The 19,843-nt window shown below is 40.2% G+C and overlaps 2 protein-coding genes across 5 annotated transcripts; one reads left to right on the forward strand and one right to left on the reverse strand.

Moving 5' to 3' along the window:
• Positions 1-732: 732 nt before the first annotated feature.
• On the reverse strand, positions 733-5,350 carry tmem30b (transmembrane protein 30B). Its single transcript, XM_034858216.1, has 8 exons — positions 5,082-5,350; positions 4,432-4,629; positions 4,037-4,144; positions 3,811-3,918; positions 3,404-3,494; positions 3,181-3,318; positions 2,717-2,908; positions 733-1,247 (listed from the first exon to the last, which is right to left on the reverse strand). Exons 2-8 carry the CDS (start codon positions 4,618-4,620, stop codon positions 1,069-1,071), a joined length of 1,005 nt encoding a protein of 334 aa, XP_034714107.1. The 5' UTR covers positions 4,621-4,629; positions 5,082-5,350; the 3' UTR covers positions 733-1,068.
• Positions 5,351-5,354: 4 nt separating this feature from the next.
• Positions 5,355-19,379, forward strand: kdm1a (lysine (K)-specific demethylase 1a). 4 transcript variants are annotated; one of them, XM_034858213.1, is made up of 22 exons: positions 5,355-5,593; positions 6,373-6,409; positions 7,017-7,310; positions 7,670-7,838; positions 8,593-8,726; positions 8,834-8,912; positions 9,029-9,121; positions 9,356-9,462; positions 9,776-9,857; positions 10,270-10,364; positions 11,270-11,287; positions 11,604-11,746; positions 11,867-11,957; positions 12,245-12,379; positions 13,719-13,792; positions 14,668-14,779; positions 14,985-15,117; positions 15,463-15,650; positions 16,926-17,040; positions 17,173-17,300; positions 17,820-17,966; positions 18,367-18,567. In XM_034858213.1, exons 2-22 carry the CDS (start codon positions 6,380-6,382, stop codon positions 18,565-18,567), a joined length of 2,568 nt encoding a protein of 855 aa, XP_034714104.1. In that variant the 5' UTR covers positions 5,355-5,593; positions 6,373-6,379. The 4 variants fall into 4 exon arrangements, with proteins under 4 accessions (XP_034714104.1, XP_034714102.1, XP_034714103.1 ...); XM_034858211.1 differs by having other exon boundaries at positions 5,365-5,593; positions 6,373-6,424; positions 18,367-19,379; XM_034858212.1 differs by having other exon boundaries at positions 5,365-5,593; positions 6,373-6,424; positions 7,673-7,838.
• The last annotated feature ends 464 nt before the right edge of the window (positions 19,380-19,843 follow it).

The raw sequence follows: 19,843 nt of genomic DNA on the forward strand, positions 1-19,843 counted from the left end.
GCATCAGTGGACGTCAGGTTTATGTGTGCAATGGATTGTGGTAATTGTCGTTTAAGAGGTTGCGTAAATCACTGGACCAGAAATGCTTTAAACTACAATACCCCCAATGCAATCGAATTAATTTTTTTTTTTTTACTCTCCTTGTTTTAACCATAGACCGTGTATGACGGATAGGGGGAGAAAGGGAGTTGCCTCCAATGACGCAGCTATAATGATCTTTAGCTAAAACAATCCAGATTTTATGAACAAAGTGATAACCCTTTAATAAAGGTTTTGCTAATTTAGTAATAATACACTTCTATGTGCCTTAAGATAAGTACAATTTATGTCACAATTTGACTAGCATTAGGCTATTAGTTCACTTTTTCCAGACTCATTCTATCACGTATGAATGCATGCATTTGTTATGCATCTTATAAAAGGTTGTTTATTGCTTCTACATATTTTACGCAAACAGCCAACCCATCCACAATAAAAGAGCACCTGGAGCTAGAACTTGAGTCAGCTGAGGAAGCCCACCAGCAAAGGCCCAAAAGCTTGCAGAAATGTACTAGATTTAGAAACTGAAATTGAAGACCTTTAAAATCTAAATAAAGATGTTAGGATAAAACTGCTAAACTGATTAAAATGTCCATAGACTCACAGTTATGCATAGACTTAACAATTAGTGTATGTAAACACAATTGCAATGTTTCCTGTGGGACCTCCATGTTCTAATAAGACAGAGAGGAATGGTTTTGATGTTGTTTTATTAAATAAATATCAACATGAAGTAAAATATCTAAAACAATAGAGTTAAAACATGAGCTTGCATAGCCTGTAAACCAGAACCCTGAGTTAATATTCCCACATTTTAAAGCATTATTTCCAAGCTAAACTACACATCTCACACTTAAGTATACATTATTCTCCAGTATCATATGGCTTATCAAATGGTTTATGGCTTTAATTTTATTGCTGACCTAATATGACGAGGCAGCTAGTTGTGTGCTGATGTAATGAACTTATTTAAGAGACACCTCTTGCAGCTGTTTGCAGACAAGTGGGGGGCAATCAATGACCAGGCACTCAGTCTTCCTCAGGAAATTTGAATTTAGCATAGACGATGAGCATGACTATGGACATAAAGACGCACATTGAACCAATCACGAGGTAGGCAAGGCCCAGGAACTCATTCCTGCCACCCATCCACGACACGTTGCTGAACACTACCTTCTTTCTCCCATTAAAGCTCAGAACAGGATAATCTGGGGGACAAATGTTAAGGATGTATAGCAAAAATGGAAACATGTAATAAAAAAAATGTGCCAGTACTTCACTGTATTATTAAATAAACAAAACTGTTAAGATATTGTATAAAATGCAATGGTTTTGCATGTTTTGACCCATTTACTACTAATCCTGTACATTTGACTGTTCTTGAATTTTGAAGGCATTTGTTAAAGGCATTGGCTTCCATTCATTTCAGCATTATACAGTATATAAATCAGATATCAGACTTGACATTTTCTTGAGCTGTATAATCCATCTGAGTTACATAATTAGCATGACTTGTTGCAGTGTAATCTTTTCAAAGCAAACTGTCTGGCGTAATAGATTACACAACTAAACCAAAGCTCAATATTGAAATAATGTATTTCTAAGGTTGCAGAAAAGAATGGAAACTGTACAAAAAAATAAATCTAATCAACTCAAATTGTCTGGTTTGCATGAAAATTGATAATATTTACAAGTAGTTAAGGGGTTTAAACTTGTAAACACAGTGGTAAGATCCTTAAGCAAAATCTAAATGTCATTGAGGTATTTACATAGGCCTTCTTGGCTTCAGGTAGACGGTGATTAATTACAAATAGATTATTTGCCTAGCACACTTACATTTGCCAGAAAATTTGCCTTGTTTTTCCTTAGCTATAGAAACTCCTGAGTCATTGCATTCACTCTGCCCAAGTTAAAAGAGAACTACACCCAACCGGTGAAACAAGTTAGACTAGGCTGCTACTGTCCTAACGTGACACAAAAAACATGTGGCCAAGTCTATGGCTGACCCCATAATGAAGATTTCAAGCTTAGTAAATCTTCTCAGATGGATGGAACCGTGTAAAACTCCTATAACCACACAAATGTTTATATGCTGTTTAAAATAGGTAAAAATCATTGTCTTCCGCATACCAAATTCAAGGAATGGCACAGTGTTATTCAACAATGTGAAAAGGACACATTAACACAGTGATGTATTTGAATAACTTATCACCACTTTCATGTGAATCCTTTCTCAATATTGAATAACAAACTAAAAAAAAGAATCAGTGGTTTGGCAAGATATTATATGGCTCAATGTTTACATATATAGTATATGAAAATTCTTTAAGACAGGCCTTTGTTTAATAGTTTTGATGGCCATTCACTTGGCAGTACTGACAGCTGCTGCTATATACATGCCCCAGTGAAATGTCTCATTAATGAGTATCACTATGTTGAAAAAGACATGTTTTGGCTTTAGACATTGATTTTTGGTGTCCGTTAAGCCTGCATTATATCAAGCGAGATGTAAAAAGCTATACAGTCCTAACTTGTGTAATGGAAATTTGATCCAAGTAAAAAATGGTTAGTGTAATCTTCAAACACAGGACTCATGTTAAACACACATAATCACCCATACCTCCAAGCATCATCCTCACAATCATTCCAGAATCTGTAACATGTTTAAAAAGGATACTGTAGGCAATTTCAAGAGAGTAATTTCCACGTGGAAGACCCTTATTAATACGCCGGTACAGCTTTCTGAAATTTGGCAATGCCGCCCTCCTCATCCACACCAGGAAATCTTGATTGATGAAGCCATTGTTATCAGGGTCTGATGTGTCCAACTCATATGCAGGCTTGAACCAAAATATGGGTTTCACGGTGTCTGGAAGTCAAACTTTTAGTCAGCGGTCATGTTTATAAAACACAATATTAAATATGATTTCATCTAAAAAGGACCCCTTATTTACTGCACTAAACTAAATTACTCCCTTTGTCCAAAATACTAGGCACACTTCAATAAAATTCCTTTACAACTTTGTAAAATCCTTGAGCACCACATTATTGTTAAACAGGCTGGGAAACTCATTTAAGACAATTAATCTGCACACTAGTACTACTTAAACAGGACAGACAGTAAATAAAGTAAGTAACTACTGTTGAATGCATTCTTCAGAAGTTCGATGCTGGGGTTTTTGTATTTGATGTTGTAGTCTGTCCACCAAGCAATGCCTTTTCCATCAAAGGGAACCAGGTCCGCCTTTGTTCCATTGATATTAAATAGTTTGAAGGTGTCTTTGAAAAAACAGCACAATAATTAGTACTTCCATAACACAGCAAATAAACATAATTCCAAATTAATTTAAGTGTGCTTACATACCATTGAACATGCTGTTTGCAATTGATCCACATGGTACAATTGGTTGTTTGTTGCTGTCATAGTCATAGGGTGAACATGTGACACTGGGACTCTTCAAGAGAGACAGAGAACAGTGTTTTTATTGTGCAAATAAAAAAATAAAAAATAAAAATCTGATTTTTAGTTTGTATGACAGATGGGCATCTGCATGAGATCCCACCAATGCAGCTTTAGGTTGTGTAAATAAAACTATGAACTGCACCGATATGTTGAACCAAAGAGACAACTTAGCATATTTATACTCAAGTCTGCTTTCCATTCTTCAAAGCATTTGTATTCCAACTGAGAACATATAGACATTGTTTTTCCCAAAATTAAAACCAGAGTGGTGTGTTTTTTCCCCGCAATATCCTATGTTGTTAACCCACTTTAAAGTAATCTGTGTCTCCATACAGCTGCGAGTCATCTTTGGACACACTGTATTTTCTGAAGTTCTGGAAGAAGTTGGACAACCCATAATAAAAGAACACGGTTCCCTGTGGAGGAAAACAGAATCACAAAAACACAGCCGTCAGTGTCAGCAGCAGGAGTACAGGTAAACTGTGTTACAGTTTGTATGTATGCGAGTGTGTTTGTGCATAAAAACAATGCTACCGTAATTGGACTGTCAACGGAGAAGTCCAGGTTGCACACACATGTTGAGACCTTTTGCCCAGTGCAGTTGAAGCATGGTGAGTTTTGCTCAACCCCAGTATAGTCAAACTTTGTAGGAAAGAACAAGAAAGTTTATTAATTATTGATGGCTACAGCCCATCTCTACCTCTTTGAACGCAGGGTGATATTGCTTACAAGTGAGAAGATAGCAGTGTACAGTTCAGTTAATCTCAACACTGAAAACATGGATTGTTTATTAAGGTTTGTTTTCTTTCAACCCCTATGTCTCAGTTAACCCATTTTACTGTCTCCCTCCCTTTTTGCTGGTGATGTCTGACCCTTAATTTCCAGCATGCCCCCTAAATAATTGATGTGTTCAGTGGTCACAATCATACCTCCAACACCTGGATGCTCCGTGAAGTGACAAAGAGAGCGACGCCAATGCCAATGAATGCCAGGCCGATGAGGACAAACCCTGGGATGACGATGCCAGCGGAGAGCATGGGCTGCCATGCCGGAAGCCTCTGCTGAGTGAAGGCGGTGTTGTCCGGCCGGTTGGCCAACTCCTGCTCTTCTTTTACCATGTTTTGGTTCTGTTGGATAGACTGTTAATCAGCGCACCAGTTTGAAGACTACTTTATTTGTAGTAGCCTAAGCAAGCCTATCTTACTTTAAATGTAATAGCCATGGGCAACATACGAAACATTCTAATAAGCCTTTATTTTCCCTGTTCTGACACTAAAGACTTCCCCGTGTCTGCTACGTGAAGGGCCTGCTCTCATTTTGAATTAAGCTACGAGTTTGCATTATATACAAATGTCCCCACCCCTAAAAGTCTTTATCACACAACAGAAATCTTGCATCGTATGCCTAACTACAAAATAAACAAATTAGCCAAGAACAAAACACAGACTTTTCGCCAATCATTTTCTTTTCGCCGATGATTTATAAACTTTAAAACAGGCTGGTAAAGCTAAATAGTTCAGATGAGGCACAAACATAGCATAAATATCCACCACATCTAGATTTAAGGTGTTATACTTACACAGAGTCGGCTCAAAATGGAGAAACGAAGAAGTCAAAACGTCGGTAGGATTTCTCGAGTAGCAGTCGCGAGAGAGCTTACCTTTACCTGTCTGGGTAGATCCCCACCCCCCTGCCCATCTTCCTCCAGACTGACGTCAGTTTGTTTGCGAAAACTGGAAGCAGTTAATTGTCTATAGACGGAAGATGAGCGGCGCGCAAACGCTGAATCCCACTCCCGATCAGCAGCAAAAGGGAAACTATAACCCCAATTGTTTTACTTCAATGTCCTGAAAAACAAAGCCGATATGTGTTTGAAACACATTGTGCATAAACTATGAAACAAAAAAATAGATCCATTGCAGTAGCTTCGATATTAAATCCTCGCCTACTTTTGGATTGACAGTTATGTTGACCAATCGTTGCGCTCAGTGGTGCAGGGTAACGTTTCGATCCACCAATCACAACAGAGTTCATTGAAAGGAGACCTGCTACTGTGCCCTCTTTGTGTTGACATCTTCGGAGGACTTAGAGGTAATATTAATATTTTCAATATTTATGCTCGCCTTCATTAAAAAAAAACATGCTCCCTGGGGTAGGGAAGTCTACCTAACATGAGTCAGTTTAGAAATGCGGATTCCTTTTGGAAGCGAAGTCGGTGCACCTGCTACTGTGCCAATGTTGGTGCTACAGGTCTCATTGTTAGCGGCGTTAGCTATCATAGCATGGTCTCGTAATGTAAATTTAGACGAAATTTCATTTAGAAACGAACCAAACCATGTGTGTAGCACCGCTTTGTTGTGTATCTTATTAAATGAATATAGTATTATATGCATCTGTGTTATGTGCAAGTCGCTGTTAAGAAACAAAGCCACTGTTACCTAACGCAAGCTAACGTGGATAGCCATAGCTAACGTTACCATTCTGTTGCTAGCTTTGCAGCTTGCTAGCTAACAAAGTCACATTTGATCAGGATGGCAATCAAGGAACTATTAACGGTCTTGGCACAACAAAGGTGTCTGACGAACGGCTGTCCTCTTTAGCAACATTTATTAATCAAGTAAATACCAGGGGTTACGCATTTAGCTCTTTCAGTTTCTCGAGTGGTTATTTTCACTTAGCTAAGCCTGATAAACCACCGAGCTACGGCGAACCACACTTGATTCCCTTGTAATATTTAGTGGATATTTGCTAATACGTTTTCATTAATGTTTAGCTAAATCTCAATGGATATAATGTGAAAGGCCAACGTGTTTTTTTTTCCAGTTGGTCCTGTTCATAACTCTACTTCTGGTTCTTTCTTCATTTCTTAGTGTTTGAATGGATATTACCAGGTGCACGGAGAAATGGGTAAAACAAGAAAAGGTTACTATAACCATGAAGTCCTCATTTCATAAACCATGACATTCATGTATATTTAGCTAACGTTACTCAAATCATCCAGCGAAGCAGATATGACATTTGTGGGTGGAGCATCTCCCAAAGGCCGACATTGTTTGGTGGAGTTAGCCTTTTGTTGCAGGTGCATTCACTGCCCCCAAAAGCCAAGTGGCCAGTTGACATAGGGGGTTGTAAACGAATCTTTCTGCTTGGGTCTAATTTGTGTGAAAACCACTAGTAAGTGAGTGATACAACCATTTGGCATGAAATTTGTAGGTCTTACATTTGAAGTGTTGTAGGTTATACATTTCAAACAAATTTGGGAATGCCACAAAGGGCAAAAACGTAAATAAAATAAAAAAACTTTTTTGGGCTGTTTGTTTTCACCACACACAACCCACACTTGATCATTTTCATATTTTCTTTGAGGAATATTTTGTAATCTTTTTTCCCATTGATTATGCTATTTTTAACATTCAAATTTCGATCATTGCCCTAATAAATATTGTAACTTGGGCTGTTGTATGTTTTTTTTTTTTTACGAATTTCATCAAATTTCTTTTACGCCTTTGTTCAGGAGAGGCCTCCACCATCCTCCATAATGTTGTCTAGCAAGAAGTCCGATGCTGGCTCATCATCCTCCTCCTCTTCATCTTCTGCCGGAGCAGCAGGAGGGGATAGGGCCCCGGTTTCTGATGCCCAGACTGGTCCATCGGTCTCAACCGCAGGCCCTATGGATGTAAAAAAAAAGGAGAGGTCCTCCCCTAGTGGGGAACTTGGAGGGGCTCCTTTGCCTCACCAAGCTGGCCCGGGAGGGGCAGAGCAAGACGCAGCTGAAGTTCGCAGAACAAGTCGTCGTAAGCGAGCAAAAGTAAATATTTTAGGGTTGTGCTTCCTCCCGTTTAGGGAGGACAAGTTTATGCCAAAACTGATTTGATGAATGAAAATTGAAATGGAAAAGAAGTTTGATCTGGCAGATTTTTTTTTTATAGTTTTCAATGACTATTTGTTTGCTTCAAAGAATCAACAGGTGAATCATCATTTAAACCTTAGATGTAACATTGCTCTCAATGTAAATGTAGCTAACAGAGGTAATTTCTCATCGTCTTTGCAGCATGATGTTTATAGTTGTTTCTTATTCCCAGAAAGGTTTTGGCACTAATGTGGGAACACACCGACCAACTGATGGCAACGCCGGTTTTAATGATGCTTTTATTGTGCCTACCGTTGCAGGTGGAGTACCGCGAGATGGACGAAAGCCTCGCTAATCTGTCGGAGGACGAATATTATTCTGAGGAGGAGAGGAATGCCAAGGCAGAGAAAGAGAGGAAGCAGGTCATCCCTCCACCACCTCCACCACCAGAAGAAGAGAATGACAGTGAACCAGAGGAGCCATCTGGTGAGTCTGAAACTTGATTAAGCATATCATTTATATTCTTTATTGATCCCCTTTGGGGAAATTACAGTTTACTCTCTGTTGTTATTACACACTACACACAGGTTATTATTTATAGACATACATGCTCAGGTCCTATACATGCACTAATGAAGAACTGTCAGAGTGAGTGAGCTGTGACTGCTGAACAGGTGATCTGAGTGGTTGAGGTGCCTGGCTCAAGAGCACCTTGGCAGGGTCCATGAGGTGAGCTGGCATCTTTCAAACTACCACATTCCCCACTCTACTATACTTTGGTCCGTATGGGGACTTGAACCAGTGGTTCGTCCAGTTCCCAACTCAATTGCCTACGGACTGAGATACTGTCACCCTAAAGCAGTGAAATTAAACTAATGTTTTTGCTAAGGAAAGAAACTCAAAATGTCAAAATGTCAGTTAAAAAGCCTGATCTTGGGCCCGGATATCTCAGTTGGTAGAGCAGGCGCCCATACATAGAGGCCTACTTCTCGACGCAGCGGCTGCGGGTTCAACTCTGACATGCAGCTCTTTGCTGCGTGTCATTCCCCCTCCCTCTCCCCTTTCATGACTTCAGCTGTCCTGTCAAAATAAAGGCTGAAAATGCCCCCAGAAAATCTTTAAAAAAAGAATTTGATCTTTTTTCTTTTTTTTTAGGTGACCTTTTTTTTGGTCTTGAATTGATCATAAATGACAATTTCATGCTGTTAACAGAATAGTGATAGATATATTTAACTTTCAGGCGTAGAAGGAGCTGCTTTCCAGAGCCGTCTTCCTCATGACCGTATGACATCCCAGGAGGCCGCCTGCTTCCCTGACATCATCAGCGGTCCCCAGCAGACTCAGAAGGTTTTCCTCTACATCCGCAACCGTACAGTAAGTGCCAGTGTAGATACATCACTTTGTGTTTAAAAACTAAGGACTATGGGATCATTGTTTTAAACCTACATGTGTGTGTCTTAATTCATTTTAACCATGTGAAGCTCCAATTATGGCTGGACAACCCTAAAATCCAGCTGACCTTTGAGGCCACAGCACAGCAGCTTGAAGCTCCATATAACAGTGAATAAACATTATTTGTATTTTATTTTTATACATTTTAATTCTATTTTTGTTTCTTACAAGAATAATATAGTCATACAGAAGTTGAGATTTGTGTGCTTTTCTTCTCTTTTTAGGTGATGCTGTGCTAGTCCACAGAATACACAGCTACTTAGAAAGGCATGGTCTCATTAACTTTGGCATTTACAAGAGGGTCAAGCCTTTGCCAAGTAAGTTCACTTCATTCATTGCAGTGGTAAAATAACACTAGCCATTAGCTAAATGTTAGTATAATTTATGTATTCTACAATTCACTTTGGTCTGAAGGCAAAGTATCTTGGATTTATACGTTGTGATTTAGGAGCTACTCTTGCTTGTAGACAAAACCATTTTAAGAGAAACTGACCGGGGAATGGTCAGTAGTAAGGATACCCAGGTAATGTATTCTCTACTTGTTGTTGCAGCTAAGAAGACTGGTAAGGTTATAGTCATTGGTGGAGGTGTGTCTGGCCTAGCTGCAGCCAGGCAGCTGCAGAGCTTCGGGATGGATGTTACAGTATTGGAAGCCAGGGTAGGTCATCAACAGGGTGTCTATCAATCTGATATTTCAGGTACATTAGTTTTTTCTGTCACATTTTCTTAACCAACTAGTGGTATAATCATACCAATCATTTTATGATTGTAAAACATCTACTGTATTTGTATGAGTGATAGCATAGTGCGATTAGTGCCACCCTCTATACAATTATTATATAACTATTATTATAAGATATCTATAATACAGTATAAAGGGTTTAGATTATAACCAATTGAGTGACCTCAGTTTACCTTGTGTTTTGTAATAAAGTGTATCGTATAACAATAGAAATGTTTTTTCCATGCAGGACCGTGTTGGAGGCAGAGTGGCAACATTTAGAAAAGGCAACTATGTTGCTGATCTGGGAGCCATGGTGGTGACAGGGCTGGGTAAGATTCAGAACCCGTTTTTTTAATGTGAAATTCAGTCTGAATTCGGTCACAACAGTGACAAGCCAGAGCATCCTATTAGCCTTTTAGTGTCCAACAAACCAGCATAGACTCATGCTTTGAGGCAGTAGATGATATGTCTAAAAAAAAAAATGTGCCTGTATTTCTTGCCATGTATTTCTTGCCTTGTATTTCTTTCGTACTTACTTGTTTGTGTGTTATTGTTTTTTGCTGTTAATGAAAAATGCTGCTACTGTAACGACAAAATTTCCCCGTTGTGGGATGAATAAAGTATAATCTAATCTAATCTAATCTAATATTCTACAGTTACTTAAATCTACCTGTAGAGGGTGGTATTGTCCAGGTCTATGCTGTGTCATTGTCAATTGTTGGTGTGTTTGTGCTTGTTCAGGAGGGAATCCCATGGCAGTAATCAGCAAGCAGGTTAACATGGAGCTGGCCAAGATCAAACAGAAGTGTCCACTGTATGAAGCCAATGGTCAGGCAGTGAGTATAACTACATTCCTTAATCAATTAAGAGAGTTGCCTATTGTAGAATATCCTGCCATAGGCAAGCTCCTGGGGGTGGTCTTATACAAACAAGTAGAATACAGAACTACCTTATGAGCGATTCAATATTTACATTAGTTGTAAAGTTGTCGTATTCTGTTGATTTTCATTTTTCATAAATCCAAGGTTTACTGTGAAAGCCAAGAAGTTGTTAAACAGTGGCAAGAGGTTAATGGCAGCAGAACCCTACATGTTATTTACTCCATGCAGCTGATTCCTAAAAACTGTCCGGAACGGCGTCGGAGTCATTTGGTTTCCGTTAAAGTCAATGTGTGTATTTCCATGGACTGCTGCGGAACGGCTGCGTCCCAGCTCCGGTGATCCGCAGCAGTAACGCAGAGCTTCTATTATGACAGACACCGGAGAGCTCAGCAATAATTGTGTTGCAGCAATGCAACACACGGAAGATAGTGCGGCACAGGAACAAAATAAAACATCCGGTTAATTTTCAAAATAAAATGGAGCATGCTCTCGGCAAATCATAACACTTTGAAAACACGCAAAGAGTTGTTCCTCTCTACTCCTCTGGATGGAAACAAACTATTCTTGTTGTTGTGGTTCTATTCTACATGAATTTGCGAGATCTCGTGGGTCCTCGAAACTTCAGCTGTAAGTCATGGCCGCAGCCGTTCTGCAACAGATCCGGACGTATGGCTCTTGAAGCATCCACATCACGTGTAACTGGTTCCCTCTTTTGCTGGAAAAGACATATCAAATGTTCATGTTTTACTTTTGTGAAAACCGGTTTGAGGTTGAGGTTGTGTTGAATTAATATGTTCTCTTTCTCTCCCCTCTTGTCTTCTCAACCTCTTCCATGTTAATCTTTTGGTCAACTACTCAAGGGTGAACGATGCACCAGTGTATGTATTGGTTTATTTATGTTATACATTCCTTATCTATGCTTCTTATGCCTATATTAGTGAATCAGTGACTTAAATTGATGTCCCAGTAAGAGAAAAAGTAGTGTCAGTTACAAGTTGGATCCATAAATGACATCAAAACAAAACATCATACATTTTCTAGTGAAGTTCTACATATTGTATCAGTTATAATACTTGTGTCTTTAGCTGGGTTTGGCATGCTTTTCCTACTTTTTTTTTTTTTTTTCCTATTCTATCAGTTCTGTCATTGATTGTTCGTGTGTGTGTGTGTGTGTGTGTGTGTGTGTGTGTCCAGGTGCCAAAAGAAAAAGATGAGATGGTGGAGCAAGAGTTCAACAGATTGCTGGAGGCCACCTCCTTCCTCAGTCACCAGCTGGACTTTAACTTCCTGAACAACAAACCTGTTTCTCTGGGGCAGGCGCTGGAGGTGGTCATACAGTAAGTATATGGTGTACACCACAATGTATTTTGCATGTGTGTACCCAAAAAAGATATGTATACAGAGACACACAAACAATCTAATTTTGTGTGTGTGTGCGCGTGTGTGTGTGTGTGTAGACTTCAGGAGAAGCATGTCAAAGATGAGCAGATAGAACACTGGAAAAAAATTGTAAAGACTCAGGAAGATCTGCGAGATCTTCTCAACAAGGTGAGCACACATTAATTTTTTGGGGACACCAGCAGTAGTCCCAAACACATTTTTTAATGCCATCAATTTGTTGGTGCCATAATTTCCCACAGTGCCACAAGACTTAACGTGCAAACCATATATTTGTAGTGAATTGCTGACAGATCTGGTGGCAGTCTAAAAGTTATGGTACGAAAAGCAGCCCTTAGACTGGAACACTGCTGGTTTCAATTTCCGGCTGATCTGCATCCACAATCTCATGACTTCCAGCTTCCCCTCCCTCTCTATTTCTCCCTCTCTCTTTTTAGATGGTGACCACTAAGGAACGGGTGAAGGAGCTCCATCAGCAGTATAAAGAGGCCAGTGAAGTCAAACCACCCAGAGATATCACAGCTGAGTTCCTTGTGAAGAGCAAGCACCGTGACCTCACAGCGCTCTGCAAAGTGAGCTCAAATGCCATTTCAGATAAAAGACAGAGAAATGTTATGATTAAAAAGCTAGAAGAAAGTTCAAAATATTTATAAGCTGTGGGCAGTTATCTAGACTGGTTGTTGCCTAGAACCGATTCTTATGTGAAGCTTTCATTACTTCCAGTGTGAAATCAGCCTTTAGGGCTTAAAATACTCTAGGGAAGTCAGTACTTTTAAAAACTATTTCCAACTGTATTTGTTGTTTTCTGGGCATGACATTACACATTACATAGTGTGTATTTACAGGCGGTGTAGTTTGAACTACTTTGAAAACAATATTAGATTTTCTTTGTATATTAAGTGTACGTGTGTTCAGGTCAGAAGGTCAACTAACACAATAGAAACATTGTATTTGTTCTGCAGATCAAATCATGTGTAGCAGTATTATGCAGAAGCACTAGCTTGTATGATGGATATTTTTATGGACTACCAGGTCAGGATGCCTCACAGAGTTGTAATGCCATGCTCTTTAAGTTAACCAGACAGGCTGTGTTTAAGTGGTTTAATGCCTCGGTAGGATGTATTATTAGAGGGAGCTCTGCTGTTTTATTTTTGCTTCAGATAAATCCCCTCCACTACTGCGCTGTGTGTATTTGAAAGGATATTTTAGTTGGTTTAAACACAGCTGGTGTCTTAACTGAATTTGTCTGCTACCCATCCACTGTCTGAGAAACCACTTCAAGGCTTTGAATCACGGTCTGGCTGTCTTTATGTCTGCAGATGTACACACACACTTTCAGCAAGACAGACATAAGCATTTAAGATTGTGTGTGTGTGTTCAAGACATGCATGACTACACCATATACCAAGATCTTAAGGCTGTGTCAGAAAATGTTTGCTAGGATATTTTCCAGCATTCTTCCTTCGTTAGAGCATAAAGTTTTCTAGACTTGACTCGGTGTAGCTGTGTCCTGGGGCCTGGCGTGGTAGGAGGTATACCGGACTCTGCACTGCTGCTGTAGTTGGTTCTATTGTGGTGAACTGATGAACAGGTTGACTCAGCCCATTCTGTTAAAACTGCTTTTCTTTTCTGCATGACCTGAAACTCTCTGGGTGTGCACACACACACACACACACACACACACACACACACTCTCACTCACCTACGTATTTAACTACTTCACCAGCTCAAAGTGTAACAAGTCCTAATTAAATTTCTCAGTAGTATTAACTCATTAGAAGTATATTCAGGATCATAAAATCTTGAAAATGAAAGAATTCTCATTATATTAGCATTTTCCAGCAGTGATACTACATGGATGAAATGTAGATGTTTATACAACTCCTTGCTGTCTACCATGTCTCTGTGTAGGAGTATGACGAGTTGGTGGAGATGCAGGTCAAGCTGGAGGAGAAGCTGCAAGAGCTGGAGGCAAATCCACCCAGGTAACCAATACTTCTGACGTTTCAGCATAATCTCCAAAACTGTTGTTTCACTTTTTTTTTTTTTTTATTTGGTCTCACATTAGATAAATTGCATCATGACAATTCACTGTATGTTAACCAGTAGGGGTGGATGAGGGTGTAGTGGCCAGAATGAAATGAAACTGGTCTCATCCATCTTTTCTTAACATTCTTTTGTATTAAATCATAATTTTATAATGAGCGGGAAAACTACAGTATTTACATCCATGTATCCACATCTGTCATTACTGGACAATAGTGAAATTACTACATAATATAAATGTTTTCTTTATTTTGTCATTAGGAATGCGTTTGCAAATGTGTCTTTTTTTTTTTCTTCAGTAAAACTATGTTTGAGACCCAACGGTAAAAACATCCCAGGGTGTGGATTGGTTCAGTTTAAATAGATAACAACATAAAGCACTTATTTACATAGGAATAGATAGGAACAGAGGCAGCAGCAGCTTCTTGGTCTAGTTTGGATCGGTTCCTTAGCCGTCTTTTATTAATTGTTCTAATCAGAAGCTATCCAGGCTAAGTATGTTGGACTGGCTATGTTGATGCAATATTAGCTTATGTACTGGAGTGAAAATAGTCCTTAATGGCAATATAATGGTACCATTATAATACCATTTATAAATATTTTTATGTTGGAGCCCTGCATCCCACGCAGATGGTTACCTGTGTATGCCTGTGGCAATTTGCCTGTTTTTTTTTCTCCAGTTAATGCTATGTATTCAAATATGTATAATGACATTGGCACCAGTTGCTTGTGCATGAGTAAACCTGTCCCTCTGATGTCTGAATAGCTGTCAGTATACATCACCATGTCTCTTTCCTTCCCTTCTTTCCCACAGTGATGTTTACCTGTCATCCAGGGATCGGCAGATCCTCGACTGGCACTTTGCCAACTTGGAGTTTGCCAACGCTACACCTCTTTCCACCCTTTCACTCAAGCATTGGGATCAGGTATATACATGCACCCATTTTGAAATGTCATCACTGTGTAGTCCTAACCATGGTCTTCCATTGAGAAGACCCTGAGACCTCTTACAATCCCACGTGTGAAACAGGTTATTGCTAGTTTAACTGTGAGATGCTTCTGTCAGTCTGTTTTAGGACAGTCAGTAGCTAATTGTGCCCTTGGGGTGACATGTTATCCATTTATCCACAGGATGATGACTTTGAGTTCACTGGCAGCCACCTGACCGTAAGGAATGGTTACTCTTGTGTTCCCGTGGCCCTGGCTGAAGGCTTGGACATCAAACTAAACACAGCAGTGCGGCAGGTCCGATATACAGCCTCTGGTACGTTTGTCTTCTGCCACTTTTGGCCACAAGTTCCACTATCGATTTCGTAATTGATGTACATGGGTGACTATGGCTCAGGGGTAGAGTGGGTCAGCCCTCAACCACAAGATTGGCAGTTTGATCTCAGGCTTCCCTCAGCACATGTCAAAGAGTCCTGAGCAAGACACTGAACCCCACGGACGCAGAATTTTTGGTTGTCCACTGCTCCTAACACTTAGGATGGGTTAAATGCAGAGATTGAATATTACTACATTGTACTGTACAATGTGTATGTGACGAATAATGAAATTTCTTCTTTCATATAGATGTACAATGATTGTTCTTCACCTGTTTATTTTCCAGGCTGTGAGGTGATAGCTGTCAACACTCGCTCCACAACTCAGACATTCATATACAAGTGTGATGCTGTGCTGTGCACCTTGCCTCTCGGCGTGTTGAAGCAGCAACCCCCTGCTGTGCAGTTTGTTCCCCCACTGCCTGAGTGGAAAACGTCGGCTATACAGAGGATGGGCTTTGGCAACCTCAATAAGGTATGAAGCTAAGCATTTATCTTTCTGTCCTGCTATAACTAACCTTATTCGGATTTGTCCATATTTTAGTTGTAGAACCTGAACTTGCGGTGTGTGTGTGTGTGTGTGTGTGTGTGTGTGTGTGTGTGTGTGTGTGTGTGTGTGTGTGTGTGTGTGTGTGTGTGTGTGTGTGTGTGTGTGTGTGTGTGTGTGTGTGTGTGTGTGTGTGTGTGTGTGTGTGTGTGTGTGTGTGTGTGTGTGTGTGTGTGTGTGTGTGTGTGTGTGTGTGTGTGTGTGTGTGTGTGTGTGTGTGTGTGTGTATAGAGAGTGAAGTAAGGCTGCCACTAACAATTATTTTTATTGTCAAATAATTAGTATGTTATTTTTTTCGATTAGTTTGGTCTAGAAAAAGTCAGAAAAAGGGGTAAAAATCGATCAGTGTTTACCATAGCCCAATATGACGTTCTAAAATGTCTTGTTTGTCCACAACTCAAAGATATTTAGATTACTGTCATAGAGTAAGAACAATATTCACATTTAAGAAGATGAAATCAGAGAATATTTACTTCACCTTTTTTTCTTCTTATTAACAAAATGACTCAAAACAGTTAATTGATCATCAGAGTATTTGACAATTAATTTAAAAGTTGACGACCTGTCAATTCATCTTTGCAGCTCCACAGTGAAGACAGCCCTGAGTAGGGGGATGTTTAGTGGGAGGACAGAGATTTCTTTTTTTTCTTGCAGATTCAAATATTGTCTATTACGGTTAATCACAACAACAGCTATTTGTACAAAGACAGTAATTCAGACAGTAGGAATTCCCTCCTTGCTCTAATCTGCCTAGGTGATACTGCTTTATCCTAATTTACATCTGGGCTCCGACGGAGGATGGGGAGTCAAAGGGTGGTAATGTCTAATGTGCAGTAGTGGAGAGGCAGTCGGAGCCTAATGGCGTGCGAGTAAAAGTTGCTTTTTGCCAGTGTGTAAGCGGATCATGTGGGAGTGCTCATCCTGCGTCACTCCTGACCCACCAGTGCTCTCTCTGTTGCTGAGCATCATCTGCAGCAGAGTACTTTATCTCCTAATTCTACTGCAGCACAGAGGACAATACTGCATTATTATACAAGCTAAGCTGTTGCTAATGCTGTTTCTCCAGCAGAGGGCGCTCTACCATCCATACATTCATAACCATAAAGCAATGGCACTCAATGTGGCCTGAGATGTGCTCCATACAAAATATACACTTTGATTGTTGTTTCACTGATTTTATGTTTTGCTTCTCCCTGTTTGAAGGTGGTGTTGTGTTTTGACCGAGTGTTCTGGGATCCCAGCGTCAACCTGTTTGGTCATGTCGGCTCCACCACGGCAAGTCGGGGCGAACTCTTCCTCTTCTGGAACCTCTACAAAGGTGACACGAGATTCCTTTTAGTTTCACACTACAGATTGATGTGGTATTGAGATATTCTTTTGTCCATATTTTCTTTGCTTCCCCTAATGCATGCGTATGAAGACTCAAATTTGTGCCTTTTTCTCTTGGTAGCCCCAATCCTGCTGGCTCTGATGGCTGGTGAGGCCGCTGGCATCATGGAGAACATCAGTGATGACGTGATTGTGGGACGCTGCCTGGCCATTCTCAAAGGAATATTCGGAAGCAGCGCTGTACCACAGGTACATGTTTGTGCATCATCTTTCCAGTGGATCAGTGTTCCCTGTGACGTTTGTCAAGTTTCATCTTTCTTTGTCTTGAACTTTTGCTTTTGAGTTATTCTTTAACATGCCAAATTGTTTATTTTCTTAAACCCAATGTCTACATAATTCAAGACTCTCAACTACAACTTTATCACGTTTGTTGTTTATGGCAAAATAGTGGTTGATTATATTTTTTAATCTCCATCATTAGTGTTTTCTCTGTTTTTTTCCACTACTTTGAGTGGAATGTCAAATCTGTTTCTAAAATTGACCCCCATAACCAGCACAACTTTACACAGCGAGCACATATGAAAGGCACTTACAAGTGGAGTCCTATCCAAACCACCAGTCATTATAAATCATTTGCTTATGGTTTGAAATAGGATAAAATCATGCATGGAGGCCAGCGTTGGAACTGTTCCATCCAGCTGTTTACAGGTCCCTCTGATATCATCATGGAAACTCCTAAGCAGTATGTGTTGTTTGTCATCATGGCAGCCAAAGGAAACCGTGGTCACTCGTTGGCGTGCAGACCCCTGGGCCCGGGGCTCCTACTCGTACGTCGCAGCAGGTTCTTCGGGCAACGACTATGACCTTATGGCACAACCCATCACACCTGGCCCTGCTATACCAGGAGCCTCACAGGTAAGCGTGCACACACACACATTCCTTAGTGTTGAGTTTGTGTTTGGTTGAGAATGTCAGTTCATACATACATACACACATATATATATGTGTGTGTGTGTGTGTGTGTGTGTGTGTGTGTGAGAGAGAGAGAGAAATTGAGGGAGAGAAGGCATCCCAGCCTGCTCAACACTCAACCAAACCAAAGCATAGTTGTTTATTCTCCACACAGATGTTTTTTCGGCTGCTTTGATGTTGACATGCCGATTGAGTCATATTTATGTGTTGGCTGATGAGTTCTGGCAGTTAACTACCACACTTTTTCTTCTCTCACCAATCCCATGCTTTCTTATAATTCCTTATTATGTTGGGAAAAAACAACTTTGACCTCAATGTGGTTATTCTTTTTTTCCCCTCTTAGCCTGTCCCTCGTCTGTTCTTTTCGGGGGAGCACACGATCAGGAATTACCCCGCTACAGTTCACGGTGCCCTGCTCAGCGGGCTCCGCGAGGCCGGACGCATTGCAGATCAGTTCCTGGGTGCCATGTACACACTCCCCCGACAGGCCACTCCCACAGCTGCCAGCAACCCTCAGCAGGCTCAGCCCACTCCCAGTGTCTGAAATTGCCCCTCGTGGTTTCTGCCAACCAAGGACTGCGGAACCAACTATAGCAGTTAATAGGAAAACACAAAAGTTTACCCACAAACTGTTGATATGTCTGTATGTGAAAGTTCTTGGATGTCCCTGACAACACTTTGCGTCATTGCCTTTATGCAAGTACTGACACACAGAATTTATTTTCGGGCTTTAGGTATGTTGTGAAATTGAGTTTGATTAACTGGAGCATTTCGGTTCCTCTGACTTATTTTGGAAAGCTAGTGACTGTTCACATTTCCAGCTAAATATGGAGACAGGTGTAACCTACTACAAAGACTGGGCTAGGCTAAATAATAAATCCCAATTTTGTTACATAGTAATGTAATATAACTCATCTTTAGAAATATGTGATTTTGTCTTAAAAACAGAAGCATGGCATTAAATGTATTTAATTTGTGGAGCATGTCTATAAAACCCAACATCTATTTATATGCTCTTGTCTAAATCTTTAGTGTACACAGAACCTAGAGCCAAATATCATTATAAAACGGATGACCAACCTGGTAGCAGTTACATGGCCTTGTGCTGGGTGTGTTAATTCTTAAAGCATTGCTATGTACTGTAACTGTATGCCGCCTACATTTTTGTTCTATTATTTAGGTTGCAGAGTGTAGTGAAAATAGTTTGTATTAAAAGTTAAAAACACATATGTTGAAAGAATTGTGAATGTTTTTGTTGCCATAGCAGTTCAACTATTTTATTATGGTTGTCACCACATACTTTTTTTTTATATTGTCAGTTGTTTTGTTATTAAAAGAAGAAATTGTATCTTGAAATTAGTGTGTTCTTCTTGAAAGGGATGTGGTGTATGCAGACTAATTCGGAAGGTTTTTAAACACAGAGCAAAGTCCTTCCTGCCCTATTACCTGCAAATGTGTACTTTATTTTTTTTACATGCATGCACAAAAGTAACATGGCTGCTTCTGCTTTGACCCTCCTTCATTGCAGGTCTGGCTGCTTCCGTGCGTGTGTGTGTGTGTGAGAGAGAGAGTTGAGGGTCCCTGGCCACAGCTCCACATAGTGGGGGATCTTATAAATGAGGGGGAGATTAATATGGTCAACCATGAGCTATGAGCCTTTCTGTGGAGTTGTATTTCAGGGCTCTGTGCCCCTCTGTTTCCATGCACTTCAGCGTCACCGGCCTTGTTTTCCCTCAGAGATGCGGTTATTATTATCGTGACCAAAGGAGACGTTTGATGTAACAATAGTAATTTGAGCTGAGGTTTTGGACTGCAGCACT

This window comes from Etheostoma cragini, chromosome 20, assembly GCF_013103735.1.
Source record: "Etheostoma cragini isolate CJK2018 chromosome 20, CSU_Ecrag_1.0, whole genome shotgun sequence".
Classification (NCBI taxonomy): Eukaryota; Metazoa; Chordata; class Actinopteri; order Perciformes; family Percidae; genus Etheostoma; species Etheostoma cragini.

Excerpts from the sequence above, each read along its gene's own strand:
- kdm1a (XM_034858211.1), top strand. The coding sequence starts at position 6,380 with ATGGATATTACCAGGTGCACGGAGAAATGGGTAAAACAAGAAAAG. Across the intron at positions 13,793-14,667 it reads CTGGAGGCAAATCCACCCAG|TGATGTTTACCTGTCATCCA; the intron begins GTAACCAATACT and ends TCTTTCCCACAG. Across the intron at positions 15,651-16,925 it reads GCTTTGGCAACCTCAATAAG|GTGGTGTTGTGTTTTGACCG; the intron begins GTATGAAGCTAA and ends CCCTGTTTGAAG.
- tmem30b (XM_034858216.1), bottom strand. The coding sequence starts at position 4,620 with ATGGTAAAAGAAGAGCAGGAGTTGGCCAACCGGCCGGACAACACCGCC. Across the intron at positions 3,919-4,036 it reads CCGTTGACAGTCCAATTACG|GGAACCGTGTTCTTTTATTA; the intron begins GTAGCATTGTTT and ends TTTCCTCCACAG. Across the intron at positions 2,909-3,180 it reads TCTGAAGAATGCATTCAACA|ACACCGTGAAACCCATATTT; the intron begins GTAGTTACTTAC and ends TTTGACTTCCAG.